The 19,505-nt window shown below is 38.9% G+C and overlaps 1 protein-coding gene across 1 annotated transcript in view; it reads left to right on the top strand.

The window, feature by feature from the left end:
• The first annotated feature begins 3,966 nt into the window (after positions 1-3,966).
• CENPF (centromere protein F) overlaps positions 3,967-19,505 on the top strand; it is a 97,323-nt gene continuing 81,784 nt past the window's right edge. Inside the window, exons 1-6 of the mRNA XM_007952589.1 lie at positions 3,967-4,128; positions 5,548-5,744; positions 11,612-11,733; positions 12,186-12,277; positions 14,645-14,936; positions 16,233-16,435. Of these exons, the coding sequence (XP_007950780.1) occupies positions 3,967-4,128; positions 5,548-5,744; positions 11,612-11,733; positions 12,186-12,277; positions 14,645-14,936; positions 16,233-16,435 (1,068 nt within the window). The remainder of the gene's footprint in view (positions 4,129-5,547; positions 5,745-11,611; positions 11,734-12,185; positions 12,278-14,644; positions 14,937-16,232; positions 16,436-19,505) is intronic.

Raw genomic sequence — 19,505 nt, 5'->3', positions numbered from 1 at the left:
ATTATTATATAATACAACACATAGCATAAGTCCTAAAAGTGAAGTATAAACCAAGTTCCAGTGAAACTCTAGGAAGTAGTTATTTCTAAAGGGCTGGTGGGGATAGGGAGATTTTATGAGGGAAGTGACATTCGAATTGGATACTGAAGGATGAACAGAGTTTATGAGAAGAGGAGAAAAGTAAGAGCAGTTTAGAGTTCTGGAACAATCTAATGAATGACAGGTAGAGAGAGGGTTGTGGACAATTTGTAACCTATTCATGGGGACAGCTACCAATCGTCAGAAATACATTACTTCAACAATGAATTATCTTGTTCCTGCTTTATTTATAGTTGAATAGAGAAATAAAACAAGTACATAAAATACACAAAAAACTAAAAAGGAGAGCTTTATTCCGTTTTGAAGATTCTTTTGGCTGCAATGCTCGAATCTCTCCTAACAAGTATTCAGAATTGCGTTTTCAAAATGTGATCAAGAGAGGGCAGCAGTTAGAGAAATCCTGCATGTCTACCCTCAAATTCTACTTAGCTTCTGTGTCTCAGCTAACGCAAAGAATTGTCAAGAATACACTGGATAAAGAATGCATAGCAAGCACAATATCCAGTACCTATGTCCTAAGTTAAATATTTAATAAATAGATATATGCAGTGTACTTTTAAGTTTTCACCAGACAGCACACGCACCGCTGTCAGTAAGCGATAGACCACACCCTCTTTAATCGGCTTGCCCATTCCTTGGTTTTTGACGAAATAAACAGTTGCCATGGAGTCTTTCAAACACAAAGCTACCTTATAGGACAGAGTAGAACTGCCCCATAGGACTCCCAAGGCTGTAATCTTTACAAAGAAGCAGACTGCCCCAACTTTCTCCCTATCCGGAGCTGGTGGGTTCTCTATCTTCCAGTTAGCAGCCCAGAGGTTTAACCATTGCACCAGCAAGCCGAAACAGCTTCCACCCTCAGCAAAAGCTCATTGTGTCCGCCTTCTCGCAACATCATCATCATCAACAACAACAACAACAACAACAAATAACCCACTTTAAATCTGGCGCAGGCGCCTCAGGTAGTGGCGACTAGATTTTAAAATCCATTCAAAAGGACCAATCAGACGCGACATTTGAATACAGGAAAGCGGATTGGTCTGACAGATGCTTTTAAAAGACCAATAGGCTTAGAGATGATTGTAGTCGGACCGGAAGCGGGTGAATCGGGAACGGGTAGCGGCCGCGGGCAGTTTGAATTGGAAACTGTGCTCTAGACCTTGGACGTTGTGTCGGAACCGGACTCTCTGAGTTTCTTTTCCCGTACAGCAGCAAGGTGAGCGTTCGGCCTGGAGCTTCCAGCTCTGGCCGCAGGCATGAGGGAGCCACCAACTTTCTGCCCGGCTACGTGGCTGTAGAATCGGCCCCCACGTGAGGTTTTTAGGCGTTTTTCTGCGCTCTTTTGCTGCAGGTTAAGTGGGGTTGTGGGGTTGCACTTGTGTCTTCAGTCTTGCTCGGTCACAAACTCGCGCTTTAGGTATCCTTCTAAGTCCAGGAGCCAGTGGCTCCTCTTGAAAATTTGGACCCCGGCCCTTTGTTGTGTTGAGAGGATGCAAGCTTATTGTTAATGACTAGAGCTTTTCACACTTCCTAATTTTTTTTTTTTTGTCCTTTATACATTTATTTAGACGCATCTGTGTGTCAGGCTCTGCAATGTGATAAGAACCTAGAAATAAATGATACAATTCTATCCTTGAGACTGGTCTAGAGGAGACCGTGGCTATCACTCTGAGACCCAGCTGTGGCTCAGTAGGCGGGGACTAAGGTTTCTAGGTGGAGAGGGGAAATTCTGAGATACGGAAAACACTACTGCAGTGCAGGGGGTGGTTGGGTCCCGTAAGAGTTTACCAAACTTGTGGATTGAAAGGGGTTTGGATGATGTGGGCATGAAGAGTGTCCTCTACATATTTAAGATAATAAAGGTACAACATTTTCTAGAGGACGACTGGCCTGAAAATCCTTCCAGGGACCTTAGCATCCAGTGCTTTCTTCATCTTACATCTTTCATTTGAGGTTCACTTTTTTTTTTTTTTTTCCCCTTTGCTCCCACTGGCCTGATGTAAAAGGTTGATGGGTGTTACCTTGATGTCCCAGTCAGCTTTAATCACAATTTGTTTGAATTTGTTGATTGGTTTAAAGTTTGTATCTTAGACTTTGAAATGGAAAAGCATTCAACTTGGCTTCTTCTATTTCTCTTACAGCTGTCATCTTTCTAACTCACTCCCTTTTAATCTAGGAGTTGATTTAGTTTAAATACAAAACAAAACAACAAAAACACTAATCCTTTTCACCTTGTTGCCAAAATAACTGGAAATTGAATGATTTTTCTTTCACTTAAATTCTAAAGGCTAATGAATAAGAAACAAGTGCCATACTCCTCCCAGGTGATTTCCTAAGATGTGGTTGAAAAGAGACAGGGAACTTCATTCTGTACTATAGTCTTAGAAAAAAAACAAACTCATTCCCGTCCAGTTGCAACTAATAGCTAACCCAAGAATGGGTTTCCTAGGCGGTGTCTCTGCGGAGGTAGATTGCCCAGTCTTCCTTTGCAGGAGTGGCTCTTGGGTTTGAACTTCTGGTGGCACAGTCGTTAAAGCACTTGTCTGCGAACAAAAAGGTCTGCAGTTGGAACCCGCCACCCGCTCCGCAGGAGAAAGAGGCAGTCTGTTTCCATAACGATTTACAGCCTTGGAAACTCTGTTTTTGGTATAGGATTTGGTATAGAGGGACTAAGAATGAGAGGCCTTCATCCTTATAATAACCCTAAGAAGTCACCACCATTATTATTCCCATTTTATAAATGAGGAAACAGAAGCACCAAACCAAACCCTCTTCCATGAAGTCAATTGGGACTCATAATGACCCTAGAGGGTAGGATAGCCCTGCCCCATAGGGTTTCCAAGGCTGTAAATCTTTACAGAAGTTTGGGTTTGAACCACCAACCTTCTGATTAGCAACCAAATACATTACCCACTAAGCAACCAGTGCTCCTTTAAACAGGCATAGAGCAATTAAATAACTTGCCCAAGTTCACACATCTTGTAAGTAATTGAGTTGGGATTCGAATTCAGCTTTGAATCCTTAAGGTTCTGCACCTGTTTGCTGGTCAAGGTCTGTGTGGAGCCTGACTTTACTACCTTATGCAATGATTCTAGTAGTAATAAGGCATTCACTCTTTGTTCATTTATTCATTTCTTGTATTAATTCAATAAATTATAACTTCTGTGAAGAGAAAAAGAGTACTGGTGGTATAGCGGTTAAAACATCTGGCTGCTAGAGAAAAGGTAGATGGTTCAAACCTACCAGCCTATCTGTGGAAGAATGATGAGACAGTCTGTTTTCCTAAAGATTTACAGCCTTGGAAACCACAGGGGGTCGTTACGAGTCAGAATCCACTCCATGTCAGTGCGTTTGGTTTGGGAGGAGAAAAGGGTATCTGAGAAACTATAACCACAACTGTGTTCGGGTTAGACTTCCAAAGCCTTCTTAGAGGAAGACATAATTGAACTGAGGGACTAAGTATGATTAGGGAAGAGGGAAAGAACATTTGCAAAATAACTTGTTATGCATTTTATTTATTTCTGGGGCCTAACTCACCTGCAAACTTTATAGCAAAATATTAATGTTTTGTATAACAAAAATTGACCTGTAGAAGTCAGGTAACCTTTATAAAAACTGAAAAGTAAACTGGAATGCAAGGGGAGGCCAACCAAGCATATTACGTACTTTATAATGAAAGCTATTGCTTTTAGGGCATGGAGAAGGTAGAGAATATACTTGGTTGTCTTTTTAAATGTGAAGTTTGTAACTTGAATTCTTAGAGGTGGTTAGGTTGCTCTCTGAGACTACGTTATAGTAAAACCAACTGGCTAGTTTTTCTTTTTCAGTTATTTCTAAATGTTTGAATAATAAAGAAGGGAGGACAAAATGAGCTGGGCTTTAGAAGAGTGGAAAGAAGGCCTGCCCACAAGAGCTCTTCAGAAAATTCAAGAGCTCGAAAGACAGCTGGATAAACTAAAGAAAGAAAGGCAGCAAAGGCAATTTCAGCTTGAAACTCTGGAGGCAGCATTGCAGAAACAAAAACAGAAGGTAACATCGCCGAAACTGGTATTTAAAACAGTTTGCTCATTATTTGGATTACTTAATTTATTTTGATCTTTTATATTTAGAGCAAAATGATTTTGCTATCCTTAGGTCTTAATTCCCCTTTCCTCTTTTCTTTTAGTCATTTAAAATTGAATTGCCACTAAATTTCTCCATTCTCTATCATTTTTGCTTGTCTTCTAATATTTAGAGGTGCTCTGGTGGTGTAGTACATAAGACATTTGACCGCTAACCAGAAGAGTGATGCTTCAAACCCACCAGCCACTCCTTGGAAGGAAGACTTGGCAATTTACTTGTGTAGAGATACTGCTGCAGAAACCCAAGGAAGGGTCTCTATGAGTTGGAGTCTAATAGTTAGGGTTACTGAGTTCCACTTAGCTTCCATTTGGGACTGTCAACTGGAGATTGCTTTTGCATTTTGAGCCAAGAAGGCCAAAGATCTCTGGCTGTGACTCTGGGGATGACATTAGAGCATTTTACAGTTCAAATGGATGTTGTTTTTTGAGAGTGTCTTGGAATTTCCAAATTTCTTTAGGATAAGAAACTCTGGAGGCAAAGTTCCTAAGGCATTTGTCTGCTAAGCAGAAGGTTGGCAGTTCAAACCCACCAGCTGTTCCATGGAAGAAAGATGGAGCAATCTACTTATGTAAAGATTTACCACCTTAGAAACCCAATGCAGTTCTCTGAGTTGGAATTGACTCCATGGTAGTATCCCGCCCCCCTTAGGACTACTTCTATATTAGCCAACAGAGTAGTGATACAGTCACTACTACTAAATGATTTTGCTTGTGGGAGAGTTGTCTGCTTTTCTTAGAGTAACTGGCTTTAGCAGCTGAACTTGGAAATGAATTGTTAAGGGAGATGTATAGCTTTTTTGTTTTGATTTTTAAAATTAAAAAAATTTCATTGTGGTAAAATATACACTGGATCAGAAACCAGAAGTTGTGTTAAATATGTATAATATAAAATTTACCATTTTAACCATTTTGAAGTTTACAACTCAGTGAAATTAATTACAGATACCATGTTGTACAAACATCGCCATATTTCCAAAGCTCTTGGCTTAGTCCAAACAGATACTCAGGACCTATTAAGCAATAACTTCCCATTTCTCTTCCCCACCAGTGATTTTTTTGATTCTTGAAAGGACAGTAAAGTCTTGCTTAAGAAGGTTATATGCAGCCCTGAATGAAGATAAGGTCATATGTGACTTTTCAGAACTTTTCTACCTATAGGCTTCAGAGTGTGGTCGTCTAATACATGTCTATGTTCATATACCAATAACAACTGGATTATTACAGCCAACTCAGAAAATGGGTAGTCAATGTCAAACTCCTATTTATCAATAATATTTGGTAAATAATGAAATAAGGGATGTATTTCCTTCTGAATGATCCCTATTAGGTTGAAAATGAAAAAACAGAGGGCACAAACCTGAAAAGAGAGAACCAAAGCTTGATGGAAATGTGTGAAAATCTAGAGAAAACAAAACAGAAGATTTCTCATGAGCTTCAAGTCAAGGAGTCACAGGTGAATTTCCAGGAAGGACAACTGAATTCAAACAAAAAACAAATTGAAAAACTGGAACAAGAACTTAAAAGGTAAGTTTTTTGAATGAGCTTTATATGGATTTGGTTTGTATGTACTTATAAAGTACCTTTATCTTTTTCTTTAATAATGTTACTATACATTGCAGTGTATATTTTTTTCCCAATAGAAGTAACAATGATTTGAGAAAATGATTCTACAGTTGCTGTCCAGTTGATTCCTGTTCATGGTGACCCGTGTGTGTCTGTAGAACTGTGCTTGATTGGGCTGATCTTTCGGAAGTAGATCACCAGGCTTTTCTTTCCAGGTGCCTCTGAGCTTGTTAATTGTTTGTGCTACCCAGCACTCATGTAATATGATTATTAAGCTACTATAAAGCAGTGCTGGTTAGAGAGTTTTAGGCAAAAGCATGCTCATTATTAAAAAATAAATCTGAACCACATCAAAATAGAAAATAAAAAGGAAACAGCAGTAATCACTGCAGAGGTTAAAGCATTTGGCTGGTAATGAAAAGGTTGGCAGTTTGAAATGGGGTAGTCTGTTTCCCTAAAGATTTACATCCTTGGAACCCTGTGGGGGCAGTTCTACTCTGTCCAATAGGGTTCCTATGAGTCAGAATCTCCTCGGTGGCAGTTGATGTGTGATTTTTTTTTTTTTTTTTTTTAAGCTACTATATATGGTGTAGTGCCTAAGGCATTTGACGGCTAACTAGAAGCCTGGCAGTTCAAACCCACCAGCCACTCCTTGGAAGGAAGGTTGGGCAATCTACTTCCATAGAGATACCGCCTTGGAAATCCAAGGAGGGGTCACTTTGAGTCAGATCCACCTCGAAGGCAGTGCATTGCGTTGTTGCATTGTTATATGTGCTAGACACTTTATTTGTCACTAGGTGGCACAATAAATAATATGCAAATTATCAACTGATTACTGCTATTTTCCTTTTTACTTTATGTCATATCTTGATGTGGTTGGAATTTTTTTTTTTTCTTTTATAATGAGCATGCTTTTGACTAAGTAACAACTGTTAGCATTGTAGGGAAACAATGAAAGGGAAAAAGACAAGGTAGACATAGTTCTTGTCCTCATGACTTTACTTTTTAGTGGAATATTTAGGCAAATCAATTGTCTACTTAGTGTTATCAGTGAAAGTGTAGGATGCTGTGGGAGCCTATGACTGGGGGACATATGAAGAATGGTCTCAGCAGAGGGAACTGTATGTTGAGAAGCCTGAAAGAGTAGTTCAGGGAATTGAGTAAACAGAGGCAGTGGTGAGAGATGAGGCTAGATAACTAGAGGGGTGAGCTTATGCAAAGCCTTGAGCATCACCTCCCAAACCAAAAGCAAACTAAGTACCATGGAGTCGATTCTGACTCATAGCGATCCCATAGTATTTCCAAGACTGTAAATCTTTATGGAAGCAGATCGCCTCATCTTTCTTCTGTGGAGTGGCTGGTGGGTTCGAATCACTGAGTTTTTGGTTAGCAGCCAAATGCCTTAATCACTGCACCACCAGAGCTCCTTGAGTATCACCTCTAGGAATTTGGAATTTATTGTGGAACAATAATGATGAGATGTTTGTTTTAGAAAAATCACTGTGACTGCCATGTGGAGAGTGGTTGAGGGGAAACAGAACTGGAGGCAGGGAGAGCCTTTGGGAGAGATCTAGTAGAGAAAGAACAGGGTATGCGCTTGGGTGGTGGTTGTGAGAGTTGAAAGAAATAGATGAAAATGTTACTTAGGAGGCAAAATCAATAGGTCTGGGTGATTAGTTGGATGTGAGGGAGGACAATGAAGGAAAAAATGATGATTGCTTGGCTTCAGGCTTAGAGAGCTGGGTGGAGGTGCTGTTCACTGAGAGTATAGATTGGGGAGAAATGTGATGAGGTCATGGTTTGATACAGGATTTGAGGTCCCTAGCAGACATTAAATAGAAATGACCAGTAGATAAGTAAGATATGCAGATCTCAAATATGGAAGAGAGTTTTGAGTTAGAGAAACAAACCTGAGAGCTCTCAGCATATAATTGAAGCCCCAGGAATAATTTGGATTGTCTAGGAAAATTGTGGAGAGTAAGAAGAGCTACTGTAGAACGTTGAAAGATACCATCATATAAGAGAGTCAGAGATAGGAAAAAGATCCTAAAAAGAAAACGGAGAAGCTAGGGAAGTGGATTGACAACTGGGAGAATACGGTATCACTGATGTCAAGAGAAGAGGGACTTTCAAGAAGGAAGGAGCAATCATGGTCTCAAAATTGTATGGAGGAATCAAGTAAGATGAGACTGCTGGATTAGCAACAAAACGGATATTGAAGACTTTGGAGAGTAGTTTCAGTGGAGGAGTGGACGTGGCAGCCAAGGAGGCTTGGGAGGCGAGGAAATGATGCCAACTTTCAGAGCTTGGCTATAAGGGAGAAGGGCTTATGCCAACAGAGGGTGGGTATGGTGAGACAGGTACTTTTATTAGAAATGAGAGAGAGCATTGAACATATTATAAATCTTGTCTTCATCAATACTAGTTCTTATATGTTAATAGAAAAGAGAAGACAGAATAAGATATGGTCTCTGAGAAAGTAGATGATGATGGGCTTCCAACAAAGGGGAATGGATTAACTTTAGAGATTTTATTTATATGTGCACTGTAAGAGGATAGAGGGAGGAAAAGGTGAATGTAAATGTAGTCAAGATTCAAAAGATGGAAGAAAGTTAAAGCATGACTTACACTGATGATGGCTTATGTTTTCTTTGGAAACGCTGCTGGAGGTGAGGACTGGAGAAGCAAAAGGGTTGATGAGCACTCATGGCCTAGATGAGGTTGGAGATCATGTATTTATAGTAGGCCTGCTTTTTTTTTTTTTCCTTTGTTACTTGTTTGACATTAATAGAATATTTTTGTTAGACATCTATGCTGATTAGATTTGTTGCAGAGTCATTCTCAGCTCATACATTGCCTCTTTATTCTTAGAGTTTGGAGCTCTGGTGGTGCTGAGGTTAAAGCATGGGCTGCTAACAAAAGATCAGCAGTTTGAACCCACCAGCTGCACTGCAGGAGTAAAATGAAGCAATCTGCTTCTGCAAAGATTTACAGTCCTAGGGAACCTACGGGGCAGTTCTACTCTGTCCTAAAAGAGTCGCTATGCATCCGAATCGACTGAATGACAATGCGTTTGGTTTTCTCAGAATTTAGAGCTCAGTGAAACTAAGGGCATTGAGACACTTTCTTTTGTGTTTTGTTTTTTGACCATGGAACAATTTTACTGCTAAGTTAGTACAGACAGTTCCCATGGCCCTCTTCCCTAGATGCCCTGATGCTACCATCTCACATACCCATGATGCTCTTGTCACTGTCAGCCAGAGCCCTGACTTTCTTCAGGGTGCTCAGTTCTTCTGCTCATGCCTTTCTCTGTCCAGGACCCAATCCAGGATCCCATGTTGCTTTTAGTCTGAACTATTTGAAAGTAAATGCCAGACAGCATGTCATTTCACACATCAGTACTTAAGCATGCACTTTCAATAGCTGGGCACTTCTGCAACACAGCACAAACACTACCAGGTTCCAGGAGATAAAAGGCATAGGGACACAGCAGAGGACACAAGGGGGTGCAAGCAGCCAGGTCCGGACCTCAGGACATGGGACATGATGAATGACTTGACTTTGGCATGAGAAAGAGTGCAGGAGGAATCATTTCAGAGTTTGAAAGACCTAAGACACTTATCCACCAATGCTTGCCTGCATCCACATTGGACCAGCAATTTGTATAGCCTCTTTGGGACAGTGTGGAAAAGTGGAGACACTTTCTTCACTTAGTTCTTGGAGTAATGTGCCCAAGGTGGAGAGACTGGTGCATGTCAATGGGGTGTTCATTGTAGCTCTATGTTTAGTTAAAATCAGAAACTTGAAAAGGTTGAGCCCTCTGACAATGTGGTTGGTTGGTTCTGAGAAGTGTTTAGAACTTATGTGAATGGTAGGGATATTTCTGAGCACATATAGTATATAACCTACTTTCCTCATCATTATAATTGTTTGCAGCCATGTCTTCTTGAGGGCTTATACCAACTTATTTTTATGTCAATGTTTTACTTATTTTTAATTTTCAAAAAAGTAAATTTATTTTACAGAGTTAGTAAATATGGAAATTTTATTTATAAATATTGATAGTAGTACAAGCAAAAACCAAACCCATTGCCATTTGAGTTGATTCTGACTCAGCAAACCCCATTGGCTTTCTGAGGTGGTATATCTTTAGAGAAGTAGATCACTCCATATTCATTCCATGGAGTGGCTGGTGGGTTTGAATTGCTGACCTTCTGGTTAGTAGTTCAGGGCCCACTTAATTAAATTTGAATGTGTTTTATGTATTAAATATAATTTTTATGTTACTTATTCATGTAAGATATTTTGTATGTATTACTTGATAAGCAAAGGCAAAATAGCTGTAATTTTTTTTAATTTCATACTTATTTGTTGTGATTTGGGTAAAAGTTTACAGAGCAAATTCATTTTCTGTGCAGCGGTTCATACACATTTTGTTCCATGGCATTGACTGCAGTTCCCCACAATGTAGCAGCTTTCTTCCCACTTCCTCCCTGTAGTTAATTTTCCCCGTATGCATTCTTGCCCCTGAGCTATCTCCCTGTGCAAACACTGCCCTTCTGTTCTCCTATGATTGATCGCTCTAAGGAGTTATCTACCTGATGTAAATGTTCATCCTATGTTGTTGTTGTTATGTGCCCTCGAGTCAGACCCGACTCATAGCGACCCCTCCTTGGATTTCCGAGGCAGTATCACTACGGAAGTAGATTGCCCCATCTTCCTTCCAAGGAGTGGCTGGTGGGTTTGAACTGCCAGCCTTCTGGTTAGCAGTCAAGTGCCTTAGCCACTATGCTACCAGAGCTCCCGTTCATCCTATATGCCTGTCTGTTGTTTGGCTGGAAGCCACAGGGGTGAGTCAAGTTCCAAGCCTAATGGGTAACTAGGGGCTGTAGTCTCAGGGGTCTTACCAGGCTATATCAGACCAGTAAACCTGGTCTTTTTTATGATACTGAGTTTTTTTCCACATTGTTCTCCCACTCTATTCAGTATCTCCTGCCCTGATCCTTCTTCAAGTGGTTGACAATGGTAGCCAAGCACCATCTAGTTCTGATTTCATGGTCACATAGCCTGAGGATTGCATGTTCTACTAGTCCCTTGGACTAATTGTGTGTCTTTGGTTTTCTTCATTCTTCTTTGCTGTGGATGAGGAGAGACCCATTGTTGCATCTAAATGGCCACTGTAACCTTATAAGACCCCAGTTGCTACTTATCACAGTAGGATGTAGAATAATGTTTTGTGTAGGATGTTATACCATTTGAGCTTGATGTCCCCTGCGTATATCTGTGTTTTAAAAAAGTCACATATGCATGATACTTATGTAAAATCTATGCTTCTGTCATGACTAAATAAGTAATCTTGTCCATTCTAATGACTTAAGCCCCATGCTCATAGATGCCAGTTTCTTCCCTTGTTTCTGATTTGTGGTTTTGTTTTTCTTTTCTTTCTTTCTTTCTTTTTTTTTTTTTTAAATATCCCTGTGTCTTTCTTTGACTTAGAATATAAAATTTGCTTAGACTGTAACCCTAACCTTCCAACTCTTCATTGTTACTGTAGTGGTCAGTACAGATCTTCATTAGAGCCTTTACTACATTGTCATTACTGGTTTACATTTTGTTTCCTTGATTAAACTGACTTCCTTTGACAGGGGGCTGCATTATGTCTGGCCCATTGGTTCTTCATAAATGTCTTTTGGGTAAAGGAAGTGGTAAGAATTCTTAGAGGACTGAATTTCTTTTTAAGTTGATTACTGTCTGGGAATGCATAGCTTTATTATTCTGTAGCCCTTGCTCTAACTGATTTGGTGTCTTCTTGGGCTTTTTTCTAACAGGTGTAAATCTGAACTTGAAAGAAGTCAACAGTCTGCACCGCCTGCAGATGTTTCTCTGAATCCAGGCAGTACACCACAGAAAATTTTTCCAACTCCACTCACGCCAAGCCAGTGTTATAGTGGTAAAGATTTTGTTCTTCAGTATCAATAGATCTTCTGTTGAGAGATTTTAATTTAATCAAATAAATGAATTGATTCAAAATTGAATCCAACTTAGTGTTTAGAAAATCTTAGCGTTTAGAAAAGAAATGCAGCCTCTTCTTAAATGCCATTTTCATGTTTGTTGAACTACGTTGAGTCACAGCATTAACCTTTTAAACTCTTCAGTTTATCATGATGTGATATGTTTTAAAAGTAGTTTGGTTTCATAATATTCAAAACATCTGTGTTTCTATGTATTTTGATATGTGGGTAACATGAACAGTGTTTTGATCCTTTGTCCTAACAAAAATGTTCTTTCTACTTGGTGTACTAAGATACTCATTTTTAGGTTACCTCTTAAAATGATTATTGATTTGTGACTTCCTCTGTGAAATCAGTTATTGAAAAATTAAGCTGTATTTCATGTGTTTAGGTTCCAAGTATGAAGAATTAAAAGAAAAATATAATAAAGAAGTTGAAGAACGGAAAAGATTAGAGGCAGAGGTTAAAGCCTTTCAGGCTAAAGTAAGTTAATTATGGACCTTATAATAGAGTATGCAAATTATACAAGTACTTTGATATAGGCTACAATCAGGTTAGGGGAAATTTGCTTTACATAGAGCACACATTTTTCTCATACTGAAAAGTTCTTGGCTCATAGGTTATGATTATTTTTTAATTAAAAAAATTAAAACCAAAACCAAACTCACTGCCTCGAGTCAGATCTGACTCATAGTGACCCCTCGGGTTTCCGAGGCTGTATCACTATGGAAGTAGATTGCCCAGCCTTCCTTCTGAGGAGTGGCTGGTGGGTTTGAACCACTAGCCTTCTGGTTAGCAGTCACATGACTTAGGCACTACACACCAGGGCTCCTTAGGAGTAGGTAAAATTGAGTGTGGAGGTTAATTTATCTTCAGATACTAAGTATTCATAGAAGTTTGTAGAAACCACAGACATATAAATATTTCCCTGCTAAGATCTAATGGTAGAGTGTGTTTAGAGTGGGTAGCACCAACATTGTTCCTGATACTTACTGGCTGGCTTTATCACCTGAAGGCAATTATTTGCTCTACGGCCCTTTCTGATGGAATGTGGTGATTCATAGACACAGGCTTTGAGGATCTTGATTTATGAACTGCTTATTTCAGAGGAAAAGGTTATCAACATCATCTCCTTGATCCATTTAAGAGTGTTTAACTCCATTTTTGGTATAGGTAAAGAAGAAGAGAGAGGTGGGTAGAGAGATTTGCCTAATGTCAAAAAAGGAAATGCAGATTTCTAAAGCTTCTGTGTACAGTTCAGGGCCTGACCTTGAAAATATGTGGGGTGTGTCTGTGTATGTTGTTATATATATATGGAGCTCTGGTGGCACAGTGCTTAAGGCATTTGACTGCTAACCAAAAGGCTGGTGGTTCAAATCCACCAGCCACTCCTTAGAAGGAAGACTGGGCAGTCTACTTCTGGCGATACTGCCTCAGAAACCCAGGGAGGGGTCCCTATGAGTCAGGAACGACTTGACGTCAGTGAGTACATATAAAATTTTTTTCCACCATTTCTGTTCATGATACATTATGCACTAAGAAACCCAGTTTGGCACTTAATGACACATTTCTGCCACAAATGAGAACTTGGTGAGATGGCACAATTCTACAATATTTTAATGCTAAATTTATAAGTAGGTTTTGGAAATATCAATGATTTAAGAATCATTATTAACAACCACCTATTTGTTCGAGTTTTGACAACTTAGATTCTTTTTGTGCCTTTATCATCCTCACTGTTTTAAAGTCACTGGAATTCTGATATTTAGTAAAGACATTGCCTAGCAAAACAAATAGAAAATAATTTTCTGGTTTGTCCTAGAAATATCATGTACTTGGTCATCCATTTCAGTTATTTGTACCAATTCTCCCCCTGACATTGATTCCTAGAGTTATTTTATGGAGTAATGTGAGTCTCCATAAACATAAGCCTCTATCTAGCTACAGCAAAAAAAAAAACTGTCTCTGTAAGAAATGTAATACAGCATCTACAACAAAGGCAATTCACAATAGCAGGTAATTCACAGATAGATATTATATAAAACTCCTTTATACAACATTTTTTGGGTGGTGCTATGAGGGAAAGGGAAATTCTTAAAAAGTATTATTTAGGTTGGTAATTTTTATTCTCTGCAGAGCTACAGGGGGATGTGACGTATGATAGACAAAACAAAGCCAGTTTTAGAGTTTAAAATGGCAGTGAATAATCACAGAAGTTTAATGGAGTATATGAGGAATGTAGAATGAATACTGAGACTTGGTGCATTTTAAATGGGTTGAGCCTCAGATGTTACTGCCTTAAATGCTGAGAAAGCTGACTCTTAGAAAATCAGTTACTGTGTCTGGGGCTTGATGGTTTGCTTAACTGGATGAACTTTTTTTTTTTTCCTTTTATAGGTTTCTTAAAAAAATTATTAATTGGGTGAAAATATATTCAAAACATTTAACAATGCAATAATTTACACATGTACATTCAGTTACCTGGATTATATTCTATATGTGTGCAACCCTTATCACTTACCTTTTCTGAATTATTTTGCCACCATTAACTTAAACTCTGTGCCCTTTAAATAGTAACTCCCTCCCACCCTTGCTGATCACTAAAAAGATTTTGTTTCTGTATATTTGCCTATTCTGTGTAAGTGCGGTCATTAAGTATTTATCCTTTTGTGACTGACTTTGTATCAGTTAGCATAATGTTTTCAAGGTTGTATTATGGAATGTTCATCTTTCTTGGTGCATAGTGGAAGTGTTAACTCCTTTTCATTACGGCTTTATATTCTATCTGAAAATAAATAGCTTTTAATATTGAGATTTCTAAAGGATTCTAAAAAGTTTCTGTTTTTGCAGAAAGCAAGCCCTGCTATTCCCCAAAGCACCATGAATCACCGAGAGATGGCTCGACATCAGGCTTCGTCTTCTGTGTTCTCATGGCAACAAGAGAAGACCCCAAATCGTCTCTCTTCTACTGCTCGGAAAACTCCGATCAGGAGAGATTTCTCTGCAACTCGCCTTGCTGAGGAGCAGGAGGTGACTCCAAGTAGACCAACTTTGCATATAGGGAAAAAAGACATGAATAGCAGCTTCTGTGATAATTCTAGCAATTTTCATCTTCTGAATCAACTGAAAGCCCAGAATCAAGGTAACTTTATAAGTTAAATTAATTTAATAGGTGCTTCTGGATTATTTTATTCCTAGAAAACTCTGTGCTTTGTTGTGCACATCAGTGGTCAGCATCCCAGACTGATGCTGAGAAATACCGTCTTTTCAGTAAAGGGTAGAAGATAGCATGATTTTGGAATGTACCTGTATTTTTACTGAGAAAAACTGATACCCTGAAGCTTTCAAAAGTTAGATGAGTGACTGTGACTTGTCTTTCCAGGAGCAAAGCTGGTAGAATGGTTATACTAAGCACTCCTCTTTTGCAGCCCTGTTGTGTTCTTTGACCAACTTTGGCCGGAGGTGTGGCACGTGTTTGCAGAACAGCCTTGCTTTGCAATGCCAGCTTGTCCATATGGGATCAAACCTGTAACCTTGGCTGCTGCGCCATGTTGCAGCTGACAGCCAATAGTACCAGGTGGTGGTTTGGAATCTACTCTGTAGAATATGATAATTTCCAGTGCTATGATATATTGAAAATCACCATCAATGTTCCCTGGTGAGAGCTGTCACACTGCCAGTGCTGTTGGAACCAATTATTGTGTATGTATGGGTGGGGGGTGTGAAAAAAATCATTGTTAATTTTGGCAGTATAGGAGGTTCACATTGTTATGACCTTTACTGGAGGTGAAGCTATCAGGGAATATTTGAGGGTGATTTTTTTTTTTTAAACTGTTCAGCACTAATTTGCATTCATAAGGGCATAAAACAAATGTCCGTCTGCCAGTATATAAAACCAAATGGTGATTTCAGCGAAGGGTGATATATATGATGTACTTTTTGCAATCGAAATAAAACACTACAATTTTAGGAAAGCATTTCCCTTCCCAAGTTTCTCTGAAAAAGTAAGAAAATCTATTTTGCCTGTTTTCTGTAGGGTATTTGAATGCAAATGACAATAGAGACTAAACATTGAAAACCAACTAAAGTAGTTCTGTGCTTAATGTGGGAGCTCTGGTGGCATAGTGCCTAAGGCATTTGACTGCTAACCAGAAGGCTAGTGGTTCAAACCCACCAGCCACTCCTCGGAAGGAAGGTTGGGCAATCTACTTCCATAGTGATACCACCTTGGAAACGCAAGGAGGGGTCGCTATGAGTTGGATCTGACTCCACGGCAGTGTGTTGCATTGTTGAGTTGTATGCTTAATGTAAACTGATAAATATTTGTCTCACTAGAGATGTCAGAGCAGGGTAATAAAAAAGATAAATTCTGCATTTAACTTTAAAATTTTTGCAGAAAATATGTATTGACTGAAGTGATTTTTGTTTGTGATTTTAGAGCTAAGAAGCCAAATTAGCGAATTGGAACTAAGTCTACAAGGACAACACAAAGAAATGAAAAGCCAAGTGAATAAACTTCAAGAGCTTCAACTCCAACTGGAGGCAGCGAAAGTAGAATTAATTGACAAAGAGAAAGTTTTGAACAAAAATAGGGATGAACTTGTGAGAACGACAGCACAGTATGACCAGGCTTCAACTAAGGTACTTGACTTTTGTGTGTTACTGAAAAATGTCTATCTCATCATCCAGTTCTTTGAAAAAGAAAAAGAGTACTTTATACTTAAATTCATGAAATTTTTTTTTAAAATTTTTTATTGTGATATGAGTTCAACATTATGCAGCAAATTGGTTTTCCACTCACCTATTCATACACAATTTGTAGCACTGAATGCAGTCCCCACAGTGTTAACAGCACACTTTTTTACTTCCTCTCTTCCTGTGTTTACCATTTCTATTTGTCCTTCTTTCTTATCCATTTCTTCCTTCTGAGCTTTATCTCTGGGCAAATACTTCCCTTTGACCTTGTATTGTTGCTTGTTCTAAGGAATGTACCTACCTGGTATTATTGTTCACCTTGTAGGCCTGTGTATAGTTTGTCTGAAAGGTGAGCTCTGGGAGTAAGGTCAGTTCCAGGTTTGAAGGGTGACTAAGGGCCAAAGTCTCGGGGATTTCACCAGTCTCTATCAAACCAATAAGCCTTTTTTTTTTTTTAATTTGAGTTTCAGTCCACATTTTTCTCCAACTCTGTCCAAGACCTATTGTGATCTGATCCTTTCAGAGCAGTTGAGTGGTAGCCAGGCACCTGGTCTCAGGGTCATGGAGGCTAAGGTTCATATGCTGTTGTTGTTGTTATGTGCTGTCAAGTCAGACCTGACTCATAGCAACCCCTCCTTGGGTTTCTGAGGCAATATCACTATGGAAGTAGATTGTCCCATTTTCCTTCCGAGGAGTGGCTGGTGGGTTTGAACCGCCAGCCTTCTGGTTAGCAGTCAAGTGCCTTAGGCACTATGCTACCAGAGCTCCCTAGGTTCACATGCTAGGAAATTAAAAAGAATTTTTGATTTCCTTCACTCTTCTTTGCTCTGGACAGGGAGAGCCCAGTAGTTGCACCTTAAATGGTCCCATGCAAACTTTAAGACTTCAGTTACTGCTCACCAAATATACTAGACAGACAGCGTTGATATAATTGAACTAGTAAGATGTTTTAGATTTGGGCCAGTGAAGGGTCAAATCCTGGCTGAGTGACCTAGCTGACTGACTCTGGGCAAGTTACTGATCTCTTTTATGTCTCAAAATATGGTTAAAAATAAAGATAATGCAACACCTAAGGAGAACCTGGTGGTATAATGGTTAAGTGCATGGCTGCTAATCAAAAGGCTGGTGGTTTGAATCCACCTAGGCATTCTGTGAGAGAAACACCTGATGGTCTGTTCCTATAAAGATTGCAGCCAAGAAAACCCTATGAAGGAGTTATTCTGTCACATGAGATCACTATGAGTTGGAATCGACTTGATAACATCCAATACAATAGCATATGTAGTACTTGGCATAATCAACAGGCACTTACAGTAAATTTTAGGACATGTGGTAGGATTTAGGTTGATCGAGTCTTGGGATCCAGTATATACACTCCTGCCATTTAATCTTTGTAAGACTCCAATTAAGGCCAAGCTTCTAAATCTGTTACTGGAGATGCTTTTTTTTAAAATTTTTTGTCGAAGTGTATATAATATATGGTTTGGCCTCAACCTACTTCAGTCTTTTCTTTTTCTATGATTCATTTACTCACTCCTTTGATAAGTGTTTATTAAGTTCCTGCTATATGCCAGACAGTATTCCAAGTCCCTTGGGGGTGGAACAGTGAGAAAGAAGACAAAAATCATAGCTTCCTTGTAATTGTGGGAGGTAGAATATTACAAAAATAAATGAGTAACATAGTATGGTATGTGGTGATAAGTGTTGTGTAGGAAAATGAATTACCCTCTAGGACCAACCATAGATGTGTTTTCTGAACATAATCTCTAGGCCTGATGCTTTGCTCACACTTGCCCTTCTGCTTGAAATACCTTCCTCTTCAGGTGTAACTCTTGGCATCTTTCTTGTCTTTGTGAAATCCTCCCTTCATCCTTTATTGCGTGTAATCTTTTTCTCCTGACACCCTTTATGACTGTTTTTTGCTGTTCTGTATGTTGTAGACCTATGGTTTCCACACTTGGCTATTATCACAATCAAAGGGAACCTTAAAAAAATTAATCTTATTAGACCCATATCTGAGGTAGGCTGAGGAAATTTACTTTCTTTTCTTTCCCCCCCAGATATATGTTGTTGTTGTTGTTATGTGCCGTCGAGTCGGCCCCGACTCATAGGGACCCCTCCTTGGGTTTCCGAGGCAGTATCACTACGGAAGTAGGATTGCAAACCTTCCTTCCGAGGAGTGGCTGGTGGGTTTGAACCGCCAGCCGTCTGGTTAGCAGGCAAAGTGTCTTAGCCACTATGCTACCAGAGCTCCCCAGATATATATATATATATATATTTTTTTTTTTTTGTGGCAATATACACAGTCAGTCATACATCCATTCAGTAATTTGTACATGCACAGTTCAGTAATTTTGGCTACATACTTCACATTGTGTCATCATCATTCCCACTGTCTCTATCCATATTGTTTCATCACTAATTTAGGCTCTCTGCCTCTTAAAGTTCTCATCTGTGCTTTAGATTAATTGTTGTCAGTTTACACTCATAATAATTCTTTATAAGATAGGGAATTTACTTTTAATAAACGCTGTAGGTAGATTTGAGGCAGTCGATAAAAGCCATTGCAGTAGACCTATTTTTCCTATTTGCTTCCAGCAGGCAGTTTGCTCCTTCTTCTTCTTTTTTTTTTTTAATGGAATTTTTTTTTTTTTTTAAATTTTTAGATTGTTATAGATTAATATGTGGTTTTAATAAAAGTCTGTGAATATGATGGATTACATTTGATTTTTTTGGACATTGAACTAGCTTTGCATCCTTCAAATAAACTTTTAGTATTGGTTATGATGTATAATTCTTTTTATATATTTTTGAGTTTTATTTGCTCATAATTTGTTAAGGATTTTTGGTTCCATATTCTTGGATATTGGTTTGTATTCTTTTTCTTTTTTTTTTTTTTGTATTGTCTTTGTCTGGTTTTGGGCCAGTGTTCTCTCCTTTTATTTTCTGAAAGACATCATGTAAAGTTGGTGCTAATTCTTCTTTAAACATTTGGTAGAATTCTCTAGTGAAAACA

The sequence above is a fragment of the Orycteropus afer genome, unplaced genomic scaffold (genome assembly GCF_000298275.1).
Source record: "Orycteropus afer afer isolate SDZICR_OR568_19922 unplaced genomic scaffold, OryAfe1.0 scaffold00013, whole genome shotgun sequence".
Lineage (NCBI taxonomy): Eukaryota > Metazoa > Chordata > Mammalia > Tubulidentata > Orycteropodidae > Orycteropus > Orycteropus afer.
Note: the sequence above shows the minus strand (reverse complement) of the source record. Positions and strands in the feature narration are given on the sequence as shown.